Here is an 18,567-nt window from a genome sequence, read left to right as displayed (position 1 = left end):
ACAAACAAACAAACAAACAAAATAACAAACAAAAACAAAAATAAACACAAAATCAAACAAACAAGCGAACAAACGCTATACCATGCACGTGAGCGGTCCTGCAGACTTATAAACACAGGATCCTTGACGCATGCTGGAAATGTTACAGGGACGGCGTGCAGGGAAGCTACACTCGCAGGCCAATGCTTTCGCTTTTTTCGCTCGCAACCACAGCTTCACCGCCTGCTCACAGCTCGCGTTCTGATCACGCACGAAACACCGAGAGGTTGCTGTGTAGCAAAATGCCAAATGCTATTGCAACGTGTGTCACTGCCAACAACCAACACAAAATGGGGAGACGGCGAAGGGACACTCCCATGCGCACACCGTAAACACACAAACGCATGCTCGAAGTGTAGACTGAGAAAAAGAAATGCTAATGGTCAAGCAGGTATGGACAGGCAATCACTTACGTCGCGCAAAGTCGTCCTTACTCCCGGCGTGACGACCATGATAGGAGGGCAATACGCGCTCAAAAGCACAGCTCATAAAAGGTCGCGAGGACAATTAAAGAAGAAATCGCGTGTTATATCATACCGTGATAGGTTTCGCATGTGGCGCCGAAATGCGGGAAAAGAGAGAATGAAGACAGTGAGCGTCTGGGAGGGGGGAAGGAGGCGTCGAATGGAAACCGATTACGGAGCGAAGCACTACTCAAACGCTCGTCGAGATTTTTTCTTTCTTTCTCTCTCCCCTCGATTTCGGCTTGGCTTTGGCTTCGCGCCGCGGCTCACTGGCTCGAAAACGTCGGGCGCCAGTGGGCCCGACAACAGCGATCCATCAAGTTACGCGTCTACTCGAACAAAGGCGAGCACTCGACGGCAACAAAACGCGCGCCGACGGCCGACGATGTTGCTTTGTGGTGCGCTTTGCGACGCTTTGCTGCGGGTGCCTTTGAGTTTCCGTTAAAACGGTGCAGTATCGCCGAAGCAGAATAGAAAGAAAAAAAAAAGCACATCGGCACTTGTGTTTTCATAACACCCGTGAAATCTGCGAAGCATGAAGCATGTATTATCTTGTACATTATTGCAAATAAAGAAATTGGAGTGAGAGGAACGGTACGTTATGTCAAATTTAGGAATTTGCAAACTGTTGCGCCGTGTGTGAACGGAAGAATAAACTAAACGCCGGAGAAGACGACGTCCCGTCAACAAATGATAGCTAGTTTTTTGCTTGTAGGTATGGCATGTACAGTCGAACCCGCATATATCGAATCTGAAGGGGATCACCAAAAAGTTTGATATATAGGTATTTCGATATATGAAATAAAAATTGTACACAAAACATTTCCTGGGAATTTTACTTCTGTTCGTTATACACAGTAATTCATTATATGCCGGTTCGATACATCCGGGGTCGACTAGTACTATCAGCATAATTTCGAAGGCAAAGAATTCCAAAACTATTCTTGTGCGTTGTTTCGTTGCCAGGTTCACCTGAATCTGTAACAGTGGCTTCATTCATACTTCAAAAAGTAGAGTTCGAACTACTTGACGCTTGGAACCGGCTACAGAGCGACTACACGTCACACTTCCATGTACGTTATCACGCGTATCAGGGGTTGTGATCGCTTATTTCCTCTTCGCGTTTCAATTTATGCTGTTGCTTAAGTTGGTTACGAGAGGTAGCCGGATATAAGCACGAGGATGTACAACTCTTTAAGTCACTCTTAAACTCCGTAACAGAAGTTTCAGAGTGGCGTCAGCCCTATAAATTTGACACGTAATGTCGTGCTTTCCTTGTCCTTCGAGAAAGTCCTTGACTACTTGGAGACATAGCCGGACTAAAGTGAACAATTAATGAAGATGCAATATGCCTTCTCTCTGCATCAATGCTAAATCGTAAAAAAAAAAACGCGTACTGCTCGCAATTTCCACGGCAGCTCAATTATTGCAACGCTGCATGTCTTTCTAGTAATATTGATTATACCTTGCAAAGCGTGTGAAATTCTGCAGCTTTATGCAACCAAGGGTGTTGAGTCCATCAAGCCACGCATGTGCGGCTTTTTTCTCTCTTTCCTCCATTTATTGTATGTAAATGGAGATCAATAAAGAAGAAGAACGTATAAAACTATATGGATGCCAGTAGAAGCTTTCGCAAGACTGAAAGCTTTCGGAGATCAGCTTGTAGAGAGGCTTTCACGCATTGCTCGAGCAATACTTGCAAGCGTTTTTTTCCTGACGGCCGTCACTTTGCGCGCGAAAGCGCGCGGTGTGAGAAGTTCGCGCGGAATTTCGACAGACGCGAGCGCGGGAAATTGGCGTTTTAGCTTACCGGCGTCCAATATGCAGGCTCGTGTCAGACCATCACGCCGCGGGGGCACAGCCAAACGCATTCACCCCCTTCTATTCATTTCGTGTAACGTTTCTCGCGCCGCCAAACGTCGATGTTGGGAAGGCAGCAATCACGCCTTCGTGAAGCGGGATTTTCTGTTGAAGTATACACCCAACAGACGACCTGCTTCACGTCAAGCTTCGCGAGGGAACGAGAAAGAAAGAAATAAATAAAAGAAGAGGAGAGGAAACCGAGGTAATGCATTCACAAGTTCCGCATTTCATGCGCCGTTATACCATAATATCAGGTGGAATACTGTACGTGATGTTAAGGCGTGACTGCTGTCAATAAAAACGGCTCACCTTTTCTTCCTTTCTGATAGCCGCGGTTCTGGCTGAGATCGCTCGTAACATACAGCTCATCGTGGGCTATTGCATCGCTGATGTTTTGACGCCTAGCTGTTTCGTGATCGAATAAGTGAAGCTTTGAAGCCCTATGTCATGACGGTGAAGTAAGAAGGCTTCAATTCTCGCCGACGAAGCGACGTGTACGCTAAATGAGGTCACGCCATTCCGCGACATTCTAGCAGGAGCTCTGCGATTATAGTCTTGTCGGTAGTATTATTTCATCGAGTATGTATCAAATGACGGCAGCTCGTTACATGTCCTATGTCGCGCAACTTGTAAAGCGATGCTACGGATATGTAAGGAGTTCTACGTAGCGCATGGAATCAGTTGGAGAGGAAAATTAGTGAATAACCTATAAAACTGCTATCGCTATGAATGTTCCAACAAGATATCAGATTGATGTGCTATAGTGAGAGAGAGCGAGAGAGGAAGATAAACATTTATCTTGCTTCAGGTCCAGATGATGACTTAGCTGTCTGGATAAGTGTGGCGTCTGCCCCGTTAAACATGCAATCTTGGGAAGTGAATAAGGTTGTATTTTCTCGAAGGTTTTGCAGCCGAGTGAGTCGGCCTATGCTGTTGGGACTTTCGAATTGTCATCGCCAGCAGGTATAGAGAGAGGGCACTCAACTGGAATACAAGGCACGCCAAAACGCAGCCCAAACTTACCTCGGTTTTATCGGTCACGCCGTTGAGGCCATCGTAGGCACCCTTGCCAGTGACCACCTCGGTGTGCGAGTCCAGGCTGGTGGTCGAGGTGACGCTGGACTGCTGCAGCGTGATGCCGTCCTTGCTGCTCGTCCGGGCGCTGGCCACCACTCGCTTGCTCTTGGTGACCGAGGACTTTGTAACGCCCGCCTGCGGCGCGGTGAGCGCATCGAGGACTCAACGTCAGGGAGGTACCCGCACACGACTAACGCAACTGTGACAATCAAGACCTTGTATTAAGATGGCCAGGAAGTCCAGTTATGGTTGAAATTTATCACGAGCACTTTCAATGAGTACCAACAGGACAGTTTATAGATTTGTCATTTTTTAGCGTTAATGAAAGTTTGGCGATAAATGACACCTTCTAAACCGTAGAATAAATACTGGCAAGCGTACGGGTGCCCGAAGTAATTTACCACAATAGGTGGTGTCGAAATTCCTATCTTTGAATGGCGCGCCGACACATCAGCCAGTGTACTGCCATGAATTTTAAAGCAGTTTCTCGCATTTGGGCTCTTTTGATGGAGAAAAAAGTTCTCGATATATTCCTTGGAATGCGGTGTAGTCCGTCTCTGCCAATAAGTGGTTAGCTATAGCTGTGACATCACGGCGATCCGGTGCGGGAATTTCAGGACGGCATCGCCCACCCGACTTTCGTTCTTAAATTTATTTTTTCTTAGCTTGTCAAGACCCTTCTTGTAGTGAGAACGGCTGTTTGGCTATTGCGCAAGCGTAATTTACTGCCGCAGATTAAATGTAATCTTTAGTGTCCCTTTAATATACCCATGAGAGATATCGTACCCTGTTTCTTTTTGCCTTGGTCTTGACAAGCCGAAAAGTACACATTACGACCCGAAACCCGAGCTCCAGCGCCATCCGTATAAGCCAACAGACGTCTGAGGAAAACCACGGCGATAGCCCGACGAGGTCACCATCATTGCTGAAGGTTAGAGGATAAAATTGGGCCACCAAACTGAGCTCTATGTCTCCGGAAGGACCATTTGTCACCGCTGAACGCAGATAAGCTGAACTCATCTAATTTATCCGTTTACACCAAAGTCGTAAACGGCCACTGGTGCGACTCTCCGATGACATACTGGCGAATCTCCTATCGCCCGACGTGTTTTTCACATTTCTCGATGATCTAGCTCCCTCCCTGAATGGCGCAGAATGTCAACTCGCGCCACTCCATAGCTTTACATTAACTCCTTTCGGGGCTATATACAAATACGCAAAACAATTATTTAGCAAATACCCAAAACAAAGAAACGGGTGCCTTGGGACGATTTGGAACACTCAGGCATAGGAATTTCGCGGCGATCCGCATTATTTAAGACTCTCGGTCATAGCTAAGCCTTGGTGCATCGAAAAATGTCTCCATTCACAGGAAAGCCCACGGATATATTTCTAGCTGTGGCGGTATGGAAGCTTCACGTGACGCGCCAGTACACACCACATTGGGGCTCAATCCACAGCTCGCGTAGCCTTGCTGGAGATGAGTAGATTAGATAAGCGGCTCAGATTTTTAGTGTTACTCGTACTTTGACATGGCGGCCGATGATACACCATCTGGCACGATGGCACGCCATCTACGACAGAAAAACTACATGGCTTCAACAGGAAGCTGCTTGGAGAGGGAAGATATAATGCAAATGTGGACAATTGAAGCCCGTGGTACATGATATGTCATCGTTCGACTACTTCGATAGTTGCACATCCTTACACATCGGACAGGGTTTAGCAATTCACTTGCGATCATCTTATGGTTCATTGCAGTGGGCACAGGGAGCTCTGCGAAAACTTGTCTCGCCATAGCTGACACCGGTCTCGGTTGTACCACCGAGATCATAGCGATGAACTGGCGAGTCTGTTCGGAGTACTCGTTAACTGCACTGCCATTCGCGTACTGAAAAAGACCGTCATTGAACACTCTCAACAATGATATCAGAAGCATCTCAGTCACACAGCCTCAACAGCGGCGCACATGCAGAAGCGGGGTAACGCACATTAAGAATGAGAAAGCTGCGCCGATTAAGCGGGCAAGAAGCATTGAGCCAGGAACGAGTGGACTTACAGGCGTATACTCAAACTCATCTTCACTGCTCTCAAGCTCTGGCGAGTCAGCAACCTCTGCCGTGTCAGTGGGTGAGCAAGCCAACACGGGGGTCGTGCAAAGGTTGTTAGGGCTACGCGCGGGGTCAAACATCTCGTCGCGACGCTCGGGAGACGGCGGGGTGCCTTCCAGTCCTTGAGGACTTCTCAAGATGGCGGCGTCCTGTTGATGGTTCAGCGGACTGGCACACGCCACCGTCTCCACGCTAGTCGTCCTCGACGACGTGTCCATGTCCGAACTCATGGCTGACGGCGTCTCTCGGGACATCTCGGGCACGGGGCTGGTGAAACTGTCATCCTCGACGTTGCAAGCCGAGTCCTCTTCGTCCTCTGGCGTGCTGACCACGTAATCTGCAAACTGACCATCCTGTGGCAGGTCGGCGCTTTCGCCAACGAAACTGGCCAGCTCCTGGACGGCGCTGCTGACTCCGCCGAAGCCGTCGTCATATACGTCCTCTTCTTCCTCCGGTATTGCTTCCGGTCGGGATTCAGTTTCCTCTGGCGTGGTCACGTGGTAAGCAAAGCTTACCGCTGTCGACTGTCCTCCTGTCGTACCGTTAACCCGTGCACCGGGACTGTCCAAGCCTTCGTCCAAAGGTGAAGTAGATAGGTCGACGATTTGCACCGAACTGCCGCCACGCCGGCTCTCATCTCTCAGGGGTGGCGTAGGTGTTTCTTCCTCGTCAACTCCATCCTCGGGAAGATTAGCCAGCGGAGAGCCGATCACGTCCTCCTGCTGTGCCGGAGGACTGCTACCGGGTGGCCCTCCGTTCAGCGGACTCGAACTCTCCGGGTTGAGACTGGACGAGGACTCGGACGCGTCCACGGAGAGGTCGACCTCCCGAGAGTCGTCCTCCGACTTGGGGTCGGTGAGGTCAAGCTCGTCCTCGTCCTCTTCGAGTATGTAGGCCTGGTGCCCTCCGGGTGACGTAGTCACCGTCACACCGACGAGAAGGTCCGGCCTCTGGTCCGCGTCGTCGCGCGCAGCGGAGTCGTTCAACGTCGTTTCGCCTCGATCGTCCTCTGCCATCGCGTCGTCGTCTTGTGCCGTAGACGACGTCGATTGTACGTTATCCTGCAGTTCCTGCAGCGATTCTAGGTCCAGGAGGTAGGACTTTGGGTTGTATTTGTAGTTAGTATCGTTAGCAATCTCTGGGGGTTCGTTAGCAAAGGGAGGGTCCTCGGGGGACGAGTCGACAAGGTCGACAGGGGGTTTTGTCTCTGTCGGGGAAGACAGCTGGAAACTCATTGGATCAAAGTCAAGCGTCAGGGGTTCATCCAGCAAGATGCCATTCACTGGAGACTGTGGGTTACTCACAGAATCGGCCACGTCTGACATGGTCACCTGCAACGACACAAAGAAAAGAGCAAGATTAGCAACAATTGAAACACCGAATCTTCACGTCAACATGAATGAAGTGACACATAGCGCCGACACAGAAGTACATTTTCCTTTGTTGCGGCGTCTATCACAGCACACAGCTGATAGAGCTTCCTTTGCATTCAACGACAGACACCCACCACCCAAACCATTTTGTGCAACTATCGTCACCATGTGCTACGACAGTGTTATGTTGTGCCACTGATATGCATTTTGTGCTGCTCATGCGTATGTGTTTTCCTGATGGGCACCAGCTGACAGCAGAAACGTTACACATCTTTTTTTTTTTCACTTAACCGTGCGGCTACTTTTGAACTCCTATGTTTATGTTGTGAGCCAGCACTTGGAAGATGGATGCGCGCACATATCAGGAGGTCGCGGGCTTTAAGACACTGTGACAAGAAATAAGAACAAGGGCCAGAATGAGAGCGTTGTACCGTAGATCGTAAGTGACGAAAATACTGCAGGGAAAACCATACGTCCGCGTCGAGTTCTAGCCTTGAGACGAATAGAGACGCCAATTAACCACGACCCTCAGGATATAAGCGTCGCGCAGAGGCATTCACAGTGCTCCCGGCTGAAACAGCGACGACCAACAGCGAGCGAAGGTGCTTCGGACAAAAGGCTCAATTCTTCTGCTCGCGAGAGAAGAGGCTCGCACCGAAGGAGCCTACCGGTTAACAAGAGGTACAGAGCTCTAGAGAGGTGGGGCGCAGAGGCCAGGAGGAAATCCTTGCCAAGAAGAAGACCCGCCGCTCTGTCAGTGGAAGATGCCCCGAGCATGCAACACAAGCGGGCCGTTGGGAGGTGAAGTGGGAGGAAGGCGGGGTGTGCTGTAAGCCGCAGCTTCGAGACCTTTCTGCCGCCCGGATCCTCCGCGAGGATAAAATTAGAGCACACGCCCCAACGCTTCTTTTTTTCCACGCGCAGCCTCTTTGCTGTGTCTGCGCCCGCCAATCTGGAAGACTTCGGGCCTCTTGCAGCACGCTTCTCTCACTCTGGTTTTTGTGTATGTGTGCTCACTTTTCTGACTTATTTGTCGTCTGGTTCCGATGCGCCACTGCAGACGTCACAAACGGCTTCGCAGCCGTCTTCTGAGTTATTGGTCGTCTCTCTCAGATACGCAATGCTCACGTCACCAAAGCGCACGCAGACGTCTTCAGGGTTAGCGCCAGTTCACTTACGATGAAAAAGTACAGACGTCCCGAATCAATTTGCCCCAGCCGTTCGATTTAGTAGTCGTATGCTTCGCATACATAAGTGCAGTTGTCAGGAACGACCACTAACGCCCGCGAACTTCCCAGCACTACTTGAAGTAGGTTTTATTTCTGCTGAAGTTGTAGCCTTAGTCTTTTCTAGTTGCCTGCTTAGTCGTCTGCTTCCTAATGACGCACGAATTGAGAGTTATCAAACACTAAGTTTCCAAATCTTGTCATCTTTCGTGACAGACAAACCACTGTGCCAGGATCAAGACACGGACACGCATTTCAGCGCTAAACGGGCCCATTAATTAGCTGCTCCAATACTATTGTCGCTACAATCCTGAGGGCCGCAGTACAGTTTAGTGGTAGACTTATAAAGCACTTATAGGAGTTCCACCAAACATGCACGTCTAGAGAGAGACATAGGCATAGTTCGACCTGTGTGTTCGCAAATTTCTGTCGATCCCATTGATAGAGCTATGCCCTCGAAAACCAACGTCCCAAAATTCATCGGCGTCGAATTATCCATAATAAGGTCAACGCAGCCATAGGTAAACCACGGAGTCTCCAGCTGACTTCAAGTTGTTGGACGCATGCTGATTGCTTCGCAACCGACTTTCGATTTATTGGTCGTCTGCTTCCGGTACGCATCTGCAGACGTCACGGGCGGCTTCGTAGCAGCCTTAGGATTTATTGGTCATTGTTTTTTTTTATCGCGGACCGTAACTATAGACGTCACGAATGACGCACGTCTTGCAACGACGCTTCACAGGGGGGATGTAACGGTTGCCACCACACAGAGTGTGCGTAATAGCAGTATTTCAGGACGACACTGCTAAATCGACGCGTTGCCACCGTTGCCGTAGGAAATGGGCCACCGTCACTCGCCGTGCCTGGCTTAGCAGCTAATTATGGGTTACACTTCCGAAGCGTTTGGTCTCTTGACGCGTTGGCTTGCTTCGCGAGACGATGACGAGTAGAAAAACGGAAGTGCAACCTTCGGTTGCGCTTCTGAGTTCAGTGAAGGCTGTCACGAGAATGAAACAGTTATTTATACTTCGTACTAGCCACTCCTGGCGGCTGGCGCACGTAGTACTTTGTCGTGCCTGTTTACGTACACCACAGCGCACGTGACTGAAATAGGTCTGCAGGACCGCGAAACTCCGAACCACCATCGAGACAGGGCCTTTCTCAGTGACATGTATTGCGACACGCCCTTGAAGAAATACGCCAAACGCCGCACGTTCGCTGTAGAGACCGTCGCGGTTTGGTTAAGCCGTTAGGCTTAGTCGAACAAGTTGGCCGGACATGAGAAACTCGGTTCCTCGGTGCACAAGAAGAGTTGCGTCCCGAACTTGAAACAAACATGCGCAATAGCTCCCAACTTGTGTTCAGCCGACATTCTGGGCAAGTTTAGCGATGTGCTGTGAACATTGTTCTGCTCTGGGCTGCATGATCATCGTTCCCGCACGAAATGTGATAGTGCACATTACGGGTGCGCCTACGGTGCATTTAGGTCCTACGGCGCAGTCCCGCTCCCAGTGTAACGAGTTCGCATGAACGTCTTTCCGTAATCTAATTTACCGGTTCCGCCAGAGCGATGCCTGCTGCAACTTCGCTGGCCATAAAATCTACGTGCTAGAGTTGAAGCGTATACCACGCAGTCATCGTGCAAAGAGGCACACAAACACATTTTTATGGCCATCATGAAAAAACTGCTTCCGCTTTGTGCGATGTTTTTACAGTCTCTTATGTGTAACAAATAAAAGTCTTCTTTATGACCATACATAAGCACAACTAGGACATTATAAGAGGGGCACTTAACCTTTTGTGTCCCAGGAATACATGGTTGAAGCGCAAACAAAATTCCAGCCTCTCAGTTTTCTCCAGTATGTTCTAAATGAGTATTACCACTGTAATGCCAAAAGAGAGTTACACATCACCGAAAATTAGAATAAATTTTTTCGCATTTATTTCTGGCCATGGAGAACACATATAAAGAAAACAATAAAATGTTGGGTTACAACGTAATTAGTATAGCAATTAATTATTAATTGTTTATCTGCGCTATCCACAACTGCAGACTTCACTCCAGATATCAACAACGCTACTATATGCTATACTTTATAGGCGCGGGATCGAATCCTGGCCGCGGCGGCCGCATTTCGATGGAGAGAGAAAAAAAAAGTCCATGTACCGTGCATTGAGGTGCGCGTTAAAAGAATCCCAGGTTGTCAGAATGAATCCGGAGTCCACCACTACGGCGTGCCTCATAATGATATCGTGATTCTAGCACGTAAAACACCGGAAATAAATGTTTTACGCTTTAAGTTGCCCGTGCTTAAATAATAATATCGAGGTACCGAAATCGGCGTATGGAATAAATGATTCATCCCGGAATCGCAGGGTTTAGTCGATCCTTTTCACGCTTACTGCACGGTTCTCGCGATGCATCCAGTGCTGCAGTTGCGTCCATACACAACAAAACAAGTCTCTCTTCCTACTCGGACAATCCCTCCGCTCTACAGAACGTGAGAGCCAGGAACGCACAGACGGGAGCGCAGATGGGAGGCGAGGGGGCAAAGAAACTAGCAGGTAACGACGTTTCCGCGTCAGTGATTTTCTTGGCTGCGCGGAAACAGTTTCCGGACAACTCTATTGCTCGCCCGGGCCGCGGGAATGTCGGTCGTGCGCATGCTCGTGCCCGGCGCCGCGCTCTGGTTGTGTCGTGAAATTGCGTGCAACGGCCGTTCCAACGTTTGCTTGTTTTATGCCGGGGCCGTAGCCTGGAAGTGTCTCAATCGCCGTCGTCATTCTCAGTGTAATATTCACCATCACGTAACACTGTCTGCCGTTCTCCTTAGTGGTGAACCTAAGCGGCAGAATACGTTTGGCAATACTAGTGCCACTGCTTCTTTCATTTCTTTAAAGCCGGGATACGAATAATACCCTACAATGCGGCTTTCTGAAGGAAAGTTCAGGTTTAAGTATAACGGTGACTCTGCTTCCCACATTGGATATGCAAGCCGTGTGGAGTTGTACGAAGGTGTGTCTAAAATCAGCACACCGGGAACCACGTCCGGTTAGATCTTCGCTAGTATGAACGGTTTTCGATTGGCTGGAAGCTCCTTTGTTTTCATTGGATTACGGCTCACAGGGGCACCTTTATTGCAAAATGGGCGAATACATAGGAACCAGAAACCGAGTTCCCAGGTGGTGCTCAGCCCTAAAAGGAATTAGTCATCAGTCCACAGCTGCTCGCTAAGTCATCTTGACAGATAACCACTGCATTTCCATGGAAACAGTGAATTACGAACAGCTGTTCCCGTGCTTGAAGTTTATAACATGTCGACAGCAAGATTATGTGCCTACCATGATATGAAACCAATGTCATGCGATCCTACCTGTATACAGCTTGAGGTAACAGCTATTCGAACTGAGTGACCGTCAGTGATAGAGCAAGAAACAGTTACCACGTCGGCGATGTCCACAGTGGACTTTCTCTTGTTCTCCTAATCTTTCCCTCCCCTTTTTTCTTCCCCCAGTGTAGAGTAGCCAACCGGGCTCAGTCCTGGTTAACCTCCCTGCCTTTCATTTATCGCTTTCTATCTCTCTTTCTCTCTCCCAATCGTGAAATAAACATGAATAGCATTGTGGTTTCTCGCTTGGCCATTCGCATGTCGCCAGGCTTATGTCGCCCATCGCTGGTAGTCCAGTATGACCAACGATTAGCTCGTGCCAACTCTACGGGCTTCGCCACACTGCACGCATTTAGTGAGACGCGGTATGTAGCCGCGTTTCGTGCAACTACCACGACTGCCCCTCCCGCGGCATCAGTGGGATTTATTGACGGGCGTGGTAAGGAGCAGCACAATACGTGCCTGACCGACAAGGCGATTGCTGGAAAGCGAGCGGCGTGCAGAATTTTTACTGCATTATGAGGGCAGAAAAAAGAATTAAAGCAATGGCGACTCGGAAAACGGGCGAAGAACGTGGCCATTCCATGGAACACGCCGAGACACTCCCAAACACCCGAACGCATTTGATCGTTGGACACGATCTTGGCGAAAAAACGAGGTTCGTTTGCGAGAAAATGAAACACTCCGTGATAACGGGGACGAGGAAGTTATGCGGATTGCATGCGGATGTAAACAGCCAAACTGCCGCGAAGCGCATCGAGAGCAAGCTTGGTATTGCGCTTGTTTGTATAAGGAAGTGTGCAGTAGGTAAACTGAAACAGCGCATTAAGAAAACGCGGAAACTAACGCGATGATAACCAGGGCGTACGGTGGATAAGGAGAAAACTAAGTCTTGAGCTTAAAAAAGTCACCGTGCCCACTGATCAGATGCTTTGACCGTTTTTTTACTGGCATCTAATAGGTGAAACCTTATCCGTACGTGAGAGTTCAACGCGGTTTCAATGTTGTTTCGTAGTTGCACGAGCCGCGCCCTAAAGAGCGTTCGTCAAAGCTGGCTTCACCGCAATGAGAAACCTTGTGGGGGAAAGCCAGCTTCATGCGTTACCTTCGATTTACGAACGATAGCCATTGATCATTGAAAGGATGTTGAAACATACAAATAAATAGAAAAAGGCACAACATCGATGTGCAAAATATTTGAGTCGACGTATCGTAGAGAAGTAAAAAAGGAGTGAAACGGATCAATTGCTGTATTGTATCGCTGTACTTTTATGTTTGCGCGATCGCATATAGTTCAGCGTAATGATGCATTACTTTCTATTATCTTCCGAACCTGAATTTCGGATTGCTGTTTTCATTGTTATTTCAGTGTTCATTACTTGTTAAATTTTTGTATCCGTTTGCCCACACTTCAGTTCCTAAATTGAATATTATGAGAGGCCCCAGCTGAGTGGCTTCACTTCGGGACTTCTTTCTGTATTTACTTTTGTCTAACGTACTTTTCACCGCGTGTGGATAACAAATAACATTTTTATAGCTCCCAAAACTCGCGTCAGTCATACCGCTGTCACACTGCAAAGATGCGAGATGACGCTTTTGACAGCCATTAAGCGTACAAATGCGTTCTTTGCGCGGATTCTTCAGTGTTTTACGCGCGCTTTACTTCATTCTTACGGTAACTAGAATAGGTCCATCACGTGGGCATTCGTTAGTTAGAATGCGTATGAATGTTATTTGCAACGTAAACACTAGTTGCGCGTTGGAGATACGTGTCTTTTACTACCTAGTGTTGTAAGTGCTCAGCTTCAATGAACGATGAATGCAGAGGAGCCGGGACAGAACGTAGACTCCCTCGAAGCCTAGAACTTAAGTTCCTGGCGTTCTTTGGCCTAAGCGCCCTTGTTCTACAAAACGACACCAATAATTATCATACGTAGGGATCAGTAGCCGGCCCGCAATAGTATGAAACCAAATGAATAACTTGTTTATAGCATACCCCCAGGGCCAATGCCATTCTATGATTGCGAGTGAGTGAAACAACTTTATTCGGTCCACAATAGATGCGAGTCAACTCAACGTCACCTGGCTAGGCCCGTCAAAAAAATCTACCAATGATGCCTCCAAGGCGCGTCGGAGAGTCTTTGGTCGGACAAAGGTTATCGAAAGCACCCCAAAGCAGCGTTAAAGCAGGGTTCACGGAAGAGGGAGAAGACAGGTTGTTGTTGTTGTTGTTGTTGTTGTTGTTGTTGTTGTTGTTGTTGTTGTTGTTGTTGTTGTTGTTGTTGTAGCCTCAACGGGTGGCTCTCGCAACGCAGTGTGAAGGATCTGCGTTTCTTCTTATTCATCGTTTTTGTAGCAAATCACGGAAACGACTGCTTCCACTTTGAGATGAAGAACCACAGCAACGAGCTCCTATTCATCTCTCATCTGACCTCCGGGGTCAGCCAGCGACACACTGACCACCTGTCTCGAAACTTCACCAAAAAAAAAAAAGAAAGAAAAAAGAAAACCTCGGATGGAGAATCACCATAGCTAAAGAAAGCCCAGGGGAATCCCGGAAGCACGGAAAGGGGGGCGAAAGCGTGGAAATCCCGAGGTCTTCTGAGGTCGAGACACCCTTTTCTTTGGTCGTTCGCGAGTTTCGGGCATCGTTTCTTTCGTAAATGGAAATGAAGGCCGCCGAGGTCGCGTCAAGGGTGCTCACGACACGCCGAAACTGAACCACGCGTCCGTCATGGCAAGTCTTTTACGTGTCCGTATACTGCTTGCCAAGCAGGTTACACAGCAGCGCGAAAGGAAGATGGAGCACAAGAGAGATATAGGTGATTTATTTGAAGGAAGGCACAGAGGTCGGCATGAGCAAGCGCGCTATAGCCTGATATATATACTCTGCCCAGGGGGAAGGGGGAACAGGGACGTCAAAAAAGGTGGTGATGACATAGATAAGGGATGAGTAACGGTGAAGGAACGTTCAGCCGTTCATTTATTATCAAGATAGTCCAAGAATGCAATTCGGAAATGTCATCCAAGAAGCCACCGAGTTCTGGATCCTGGCTGTGGTCACTAATTCAAATGCAATTTCGCAAATAGGGTGCGAAGGAAAGGCTTCAATGTATGTGAAGAGCTACGATAAACGTTTCCAGCATACGGTGAGAGCACCTGCATGGCGCTTTAAGCGGCCGGAGTCTGGAGACCGCATAGGATCACGCGCATCGATTCTGGCAGATGCCTCAGCATTTTCTCAACGTTCTCGTTATTTCCATGTCCTTGCTTGCCTATGTATAATGTCGCCTGCTTTATGGAGAGAGAGAGAGAGAGAAACGAAGAGGGAAAGGGTAGGGAGGTTAATCAAGGATATGACCGGTTGGCTACCCTACACTTGGGGAGGGGCAAGGCGGAATATATAAGGAAAGAAAAGAAAAATAATAGAGTCAATCATTCGCATAGCCAGTCTCAGAGGAACCTCCGCTGTCGCAAGCGTTCGTACATGCAATCCAGTATCCTTCACGGAGTTAAGAAGGGCTTTTGTGGCCTTTTGCATGCGAGAATGCATAGGCCTTGGTCCAAGGATCTTTTCTTCCGAGCGCGCTCTATTATCTAACAGGTTGAGTTTAGCTTGTAAGAGCACAAGACGGCACAAAGTGCAACAGATACGCGCTACACTTTCGATTAGGCCTTTCGTGCAGCGGGCTTCGAAAGATGAATAATAAAAGGTAGTAGATAAAGAAGAAGAGGAAAAAGAAAGCTTACATTGTTGCGTTTTACGTTCCGAAACTACGATCTCTTTACGAGACAGGACGTATGGTGTGGGACTCCGGATTAATTTTAACCACTTGGGGTTCTTTAACGCGCATTTAAATCTAAGATACGCGAGCGTTTTTTTTTTTTTTTGCATTTCTTCCCCATCGAAATGCTGCCACCGCAGTAGGAATCGAACTGGTAACCTCGAGCACAGCAGCGCAACGCCATAGAAGCTATACCAAAGCCGGTTGTCTGCGTGGCTTCCCAGGTGACCTGTAGCGTGCGTCGACCACGACTACACGCGACTGGACTGGGATGCATATGAACAAAACTGCGTTTCACTTCGCATATATATATATATGCATACTGGTTTTTCGCATTTTCCCCCTCACGTTTCGCAAGGACGATTGCAAGTAATGTGCCCGTAAAGCACGGTATGTAGCGCATTGCCTTCTGGGTGGCCCCAGGCTGCATAGTTCTGTCAGATTTTTTTCTCTACAACGTTTTTTTCCCATGGCTACATCAGTAGGAGGCCGCACGCAAGCTCTGGCTCAACGCGAAGGAGCGGAGGCTTGCTTTATGCAAATGATGGCACGGTTTTTCCCATTAGCTCCAGAAAAAGAATCGAAAAAAGAGTCTTCCAAGGCCAATACACGAAGAAGTCGCAGCAGATTCTGCATTAATCCGTGCATGGACAGCGCGTAGCAACGTCAGCGAGAGTCAATCATACATATTGAAGACGAGGCCGTTGAAATCTCTTGAAAACTACGCAAACGAAAGAAGGCAAGTTTACGAACGGGAAGCCAGAGACTGGAATCTGCAGGCTAATGCTAATGAAGAAATATGGGCAGCCTTACACCGTAAAATTGTAAGAGGCTTTAAATTTCTCCCTAACGCTAAGCCACAGACGAATACAGCACTGGATGGAAGGCTGCCCTGCTTTTACCGAACAGAATTTATGATGTTACGAAGCAGTTGTCACCCAGGCCACCCTAAGCTTCAAGGTCGACGAAAGTGCCAGAAAGAAAATTTGTGACGTTTGTAAAGCCGAACGCGAACAGTTTGAACATCAATACAAATGCGATTTGCGGTGATGCGCAGAAGAGATAGCTTGAAATCTATTCGAGTAAGCCAGTTAGTATCAATAACAAATATAGCCGGCGAGGTATCGGATGAGAGATAAGGTTAGGAAATTTGCAGTTGCAGCACTGTCACATAGCAGGTGTACTCGTATATAGAGCGCGACCTTTGGAGGGTATACCTACAGCTATGCTGGTGATAGCGGCCGTGGTGGATCAGTGGCTACGGCGGTGCACTTCTGAAGGCACGAGGTCACGGGTTCGAATCCCAGCCACGGTGGGCGAATTCCGATTTAGGTGGAGTGCAGAACCACTAGTTTACCGTATTCTGTGTGCACGTAAGTTATACCCCAATATTTCTTAAATTTAGGCTGGCAACTACAACGCCGACGAACGCCAAGATTAGCCTGAAAGATTTTCGTTTACCGCACCGAAGCGCTCAAAGTAGCGACTTGCGGGGGCCAATAAGGCAGGAATACTTCCCAACGCAAACGAGTCACAGTGCTGTTCTAGCTGGGAGAGCTTTGCATTCATTTCAGGATCATACGAGAAAACTGCATCCTCGACTTATCGATATGCCGTCTCCCTCGTACGGTGAAATACTGAGAATCCAGCAGGAGGTTCCGAAGCGTCCTTGGATAAGCCGCGGATTACCGGATCGACACAATATATTACTTCGCGTCGCTCACAACGGTGGCGCAACCGGCGCGCTCTACTTTGCGAGACTGCCCACAACCTAACACGTGTTCTCTATCTCACGCGTCGTCGTCCCCAGCATAGCAAAACTAATCTCTCTGCAACCGTGGTTACCGCGGCAGGCTGTGTTTCCGCACTGCGCCTCAACTTCCCGAAACAAGTCGTTTCTCCTGATGTCACGTAACCTGACAAGAAATGCGCAGTTAACGTAAAAAACGGGCGAACAATTAACTACGAAAAAAAAAGAAAAAAAAGGATTTGTACAAGTCGTATGTGAATTATTTATAGATTTTAAGAAGAGCCCTTCGTTCTCGGCTCGTGGGCGCTAGCGCGAAACTCTTGAGCACTTGCTTTTAGAATGCCTATAACTATCAACAATTGGGCGATACAAAAAAAAAAAAAAAAAAAAGGAAGTAAACCACATTCACAATCCAGCGGTATACAATCCGACAGCCGCAAGCAGCGTACCTAAGGTCTATTATGTAAGACCGTGGATCGCAGGAAGTTCATCCACGCAGATGTAGCCAACTTCGCGAAGTTTGTTTACGAAAACCGGGCTATCATTTTTTTTTTCTTCTTTTTTATGTCATGATGATCTATCAGGGACTGCAAACTGAGCACAGTGAAGAGGTGAACGACTAGCCTAAACCTCGAATACTGCGAGTTGCTGCCGTGTGTTTTTTTAGCTTTAGCTGCATATAACACGCAATCAGAATCAGAATCTTGCATGGTCAATGCTCCCAAGCGGTTATGCATCAGCCTATAGAGGACACACGACGATCCACGATGTTTCTCCCGGCAGAGACCATACGGGCTAACTGCTCAGCCGAAGGAACGGCGATTCTGTAGATGAGAAATTGAGTGGTTCCCCAGCAATGTAAGCGCCGTTCCGAAGCAAAAAACGGACGTCGCCGCCATTTGTCAAATTCGAGGGACGATCGCGCGAAGGTCGCAGATCCTATGGAAGTCTCGGCGACTACTGGATGCACCGCCTGTAAGGTGCACACCGCAGGGCTTGAGGTGGGTCTTCATATTGCTCTGCTCGGGAACAAACAAGACACTTCCGTATTTTACAAGCGTAACGAGGTCACGTTCGGCGGCGCACAGGACGCCTGACGCACCCCGGTGTGTTCGCTCGCTTGAACGAAGACTGCGAACGTGATAGCGTTGCCGAGTGTCTCGTTATCTGTTCAATGTTTGACCTACTGTCCATATTTATCATTCACTGCATTACTTCACACTGTCACGATGAATCAGAAGAAACATACGCGACGGCGTTCGCGTAGAGAGAGAGGTAAGGAGGTTAGCCATGGTTGCACCCAGTTCACATCGCGTTGGTGGTGTTAACAAACGTAAACATTGTATCTGCCGATGAATCGTGCTCGCTTTCTTTCAGAAAAAAAGCACTTTAAACAAACGACTTCTGTTCAATCACAGAAGCAGGCGCAGATTCGATTCATGGGAGAGAGTCTCCTTTTATTTTAGAGCAGAGTAATGCTGCAATAAGAA

The 18,567-nt window shown here is 48.3% G+C and overlaps 1 protein-coding gene across 11 annotated transcripts in view; it reads right to left on the bottom strand.

Annotated features, from left to right (window-relative positions):
* LOC119433463 (F-actin-monooxygenase MICAL3-like) overlaps positions 1-18,567 on the bottom strand; it is a 417,931-nt gene that overhangs the window by 88,775 nt on the left and 310,589 nt on the right. For 7 of the 11 annotated variants that reach the window (XM_037700678.2, XM_037700679.2, XM_037700681.2 and 4 more), the window contains exons 1-2: positions 5,503-6,852; positions 3,390-3,578 (exon numbers count right to left, since the gene is read on the bottom strand). In XM_037700678.2, coding sequence (XP_037556606.1) covers positions 3,390-3,578; positions 5,503-6,789 — 1,476 coding nt within the window. In that variant the 5' untranslated portion in view covers positions 6,790-6,852. The other 4 variants (XM_049658165.1, XM_037700684.2, XM_037700685.2 and 1 more) reach the window with 2 other exon arrangements.

The sequence above is a fragment of the Dermacentor silvarum genome, chromosome 11 (assembly GCF_013339745.2).
Source record: "Dermacentor silvarum isolate Dsil-2018 chromosome 11, BIME_Dsil_1.4, whole genome shotgun sequence".
Lineage (NCBI taxonomy): Eukaryota > Metazoa > Arthropoda > Arachnida > Ixodida > Ixodidae > Dermacentor > Dermacentor silvarum.
Note: the sequence above shows the minus strand (reverse complement) of the source record. Positions and strands in the feature narration are given on the sequence as shown.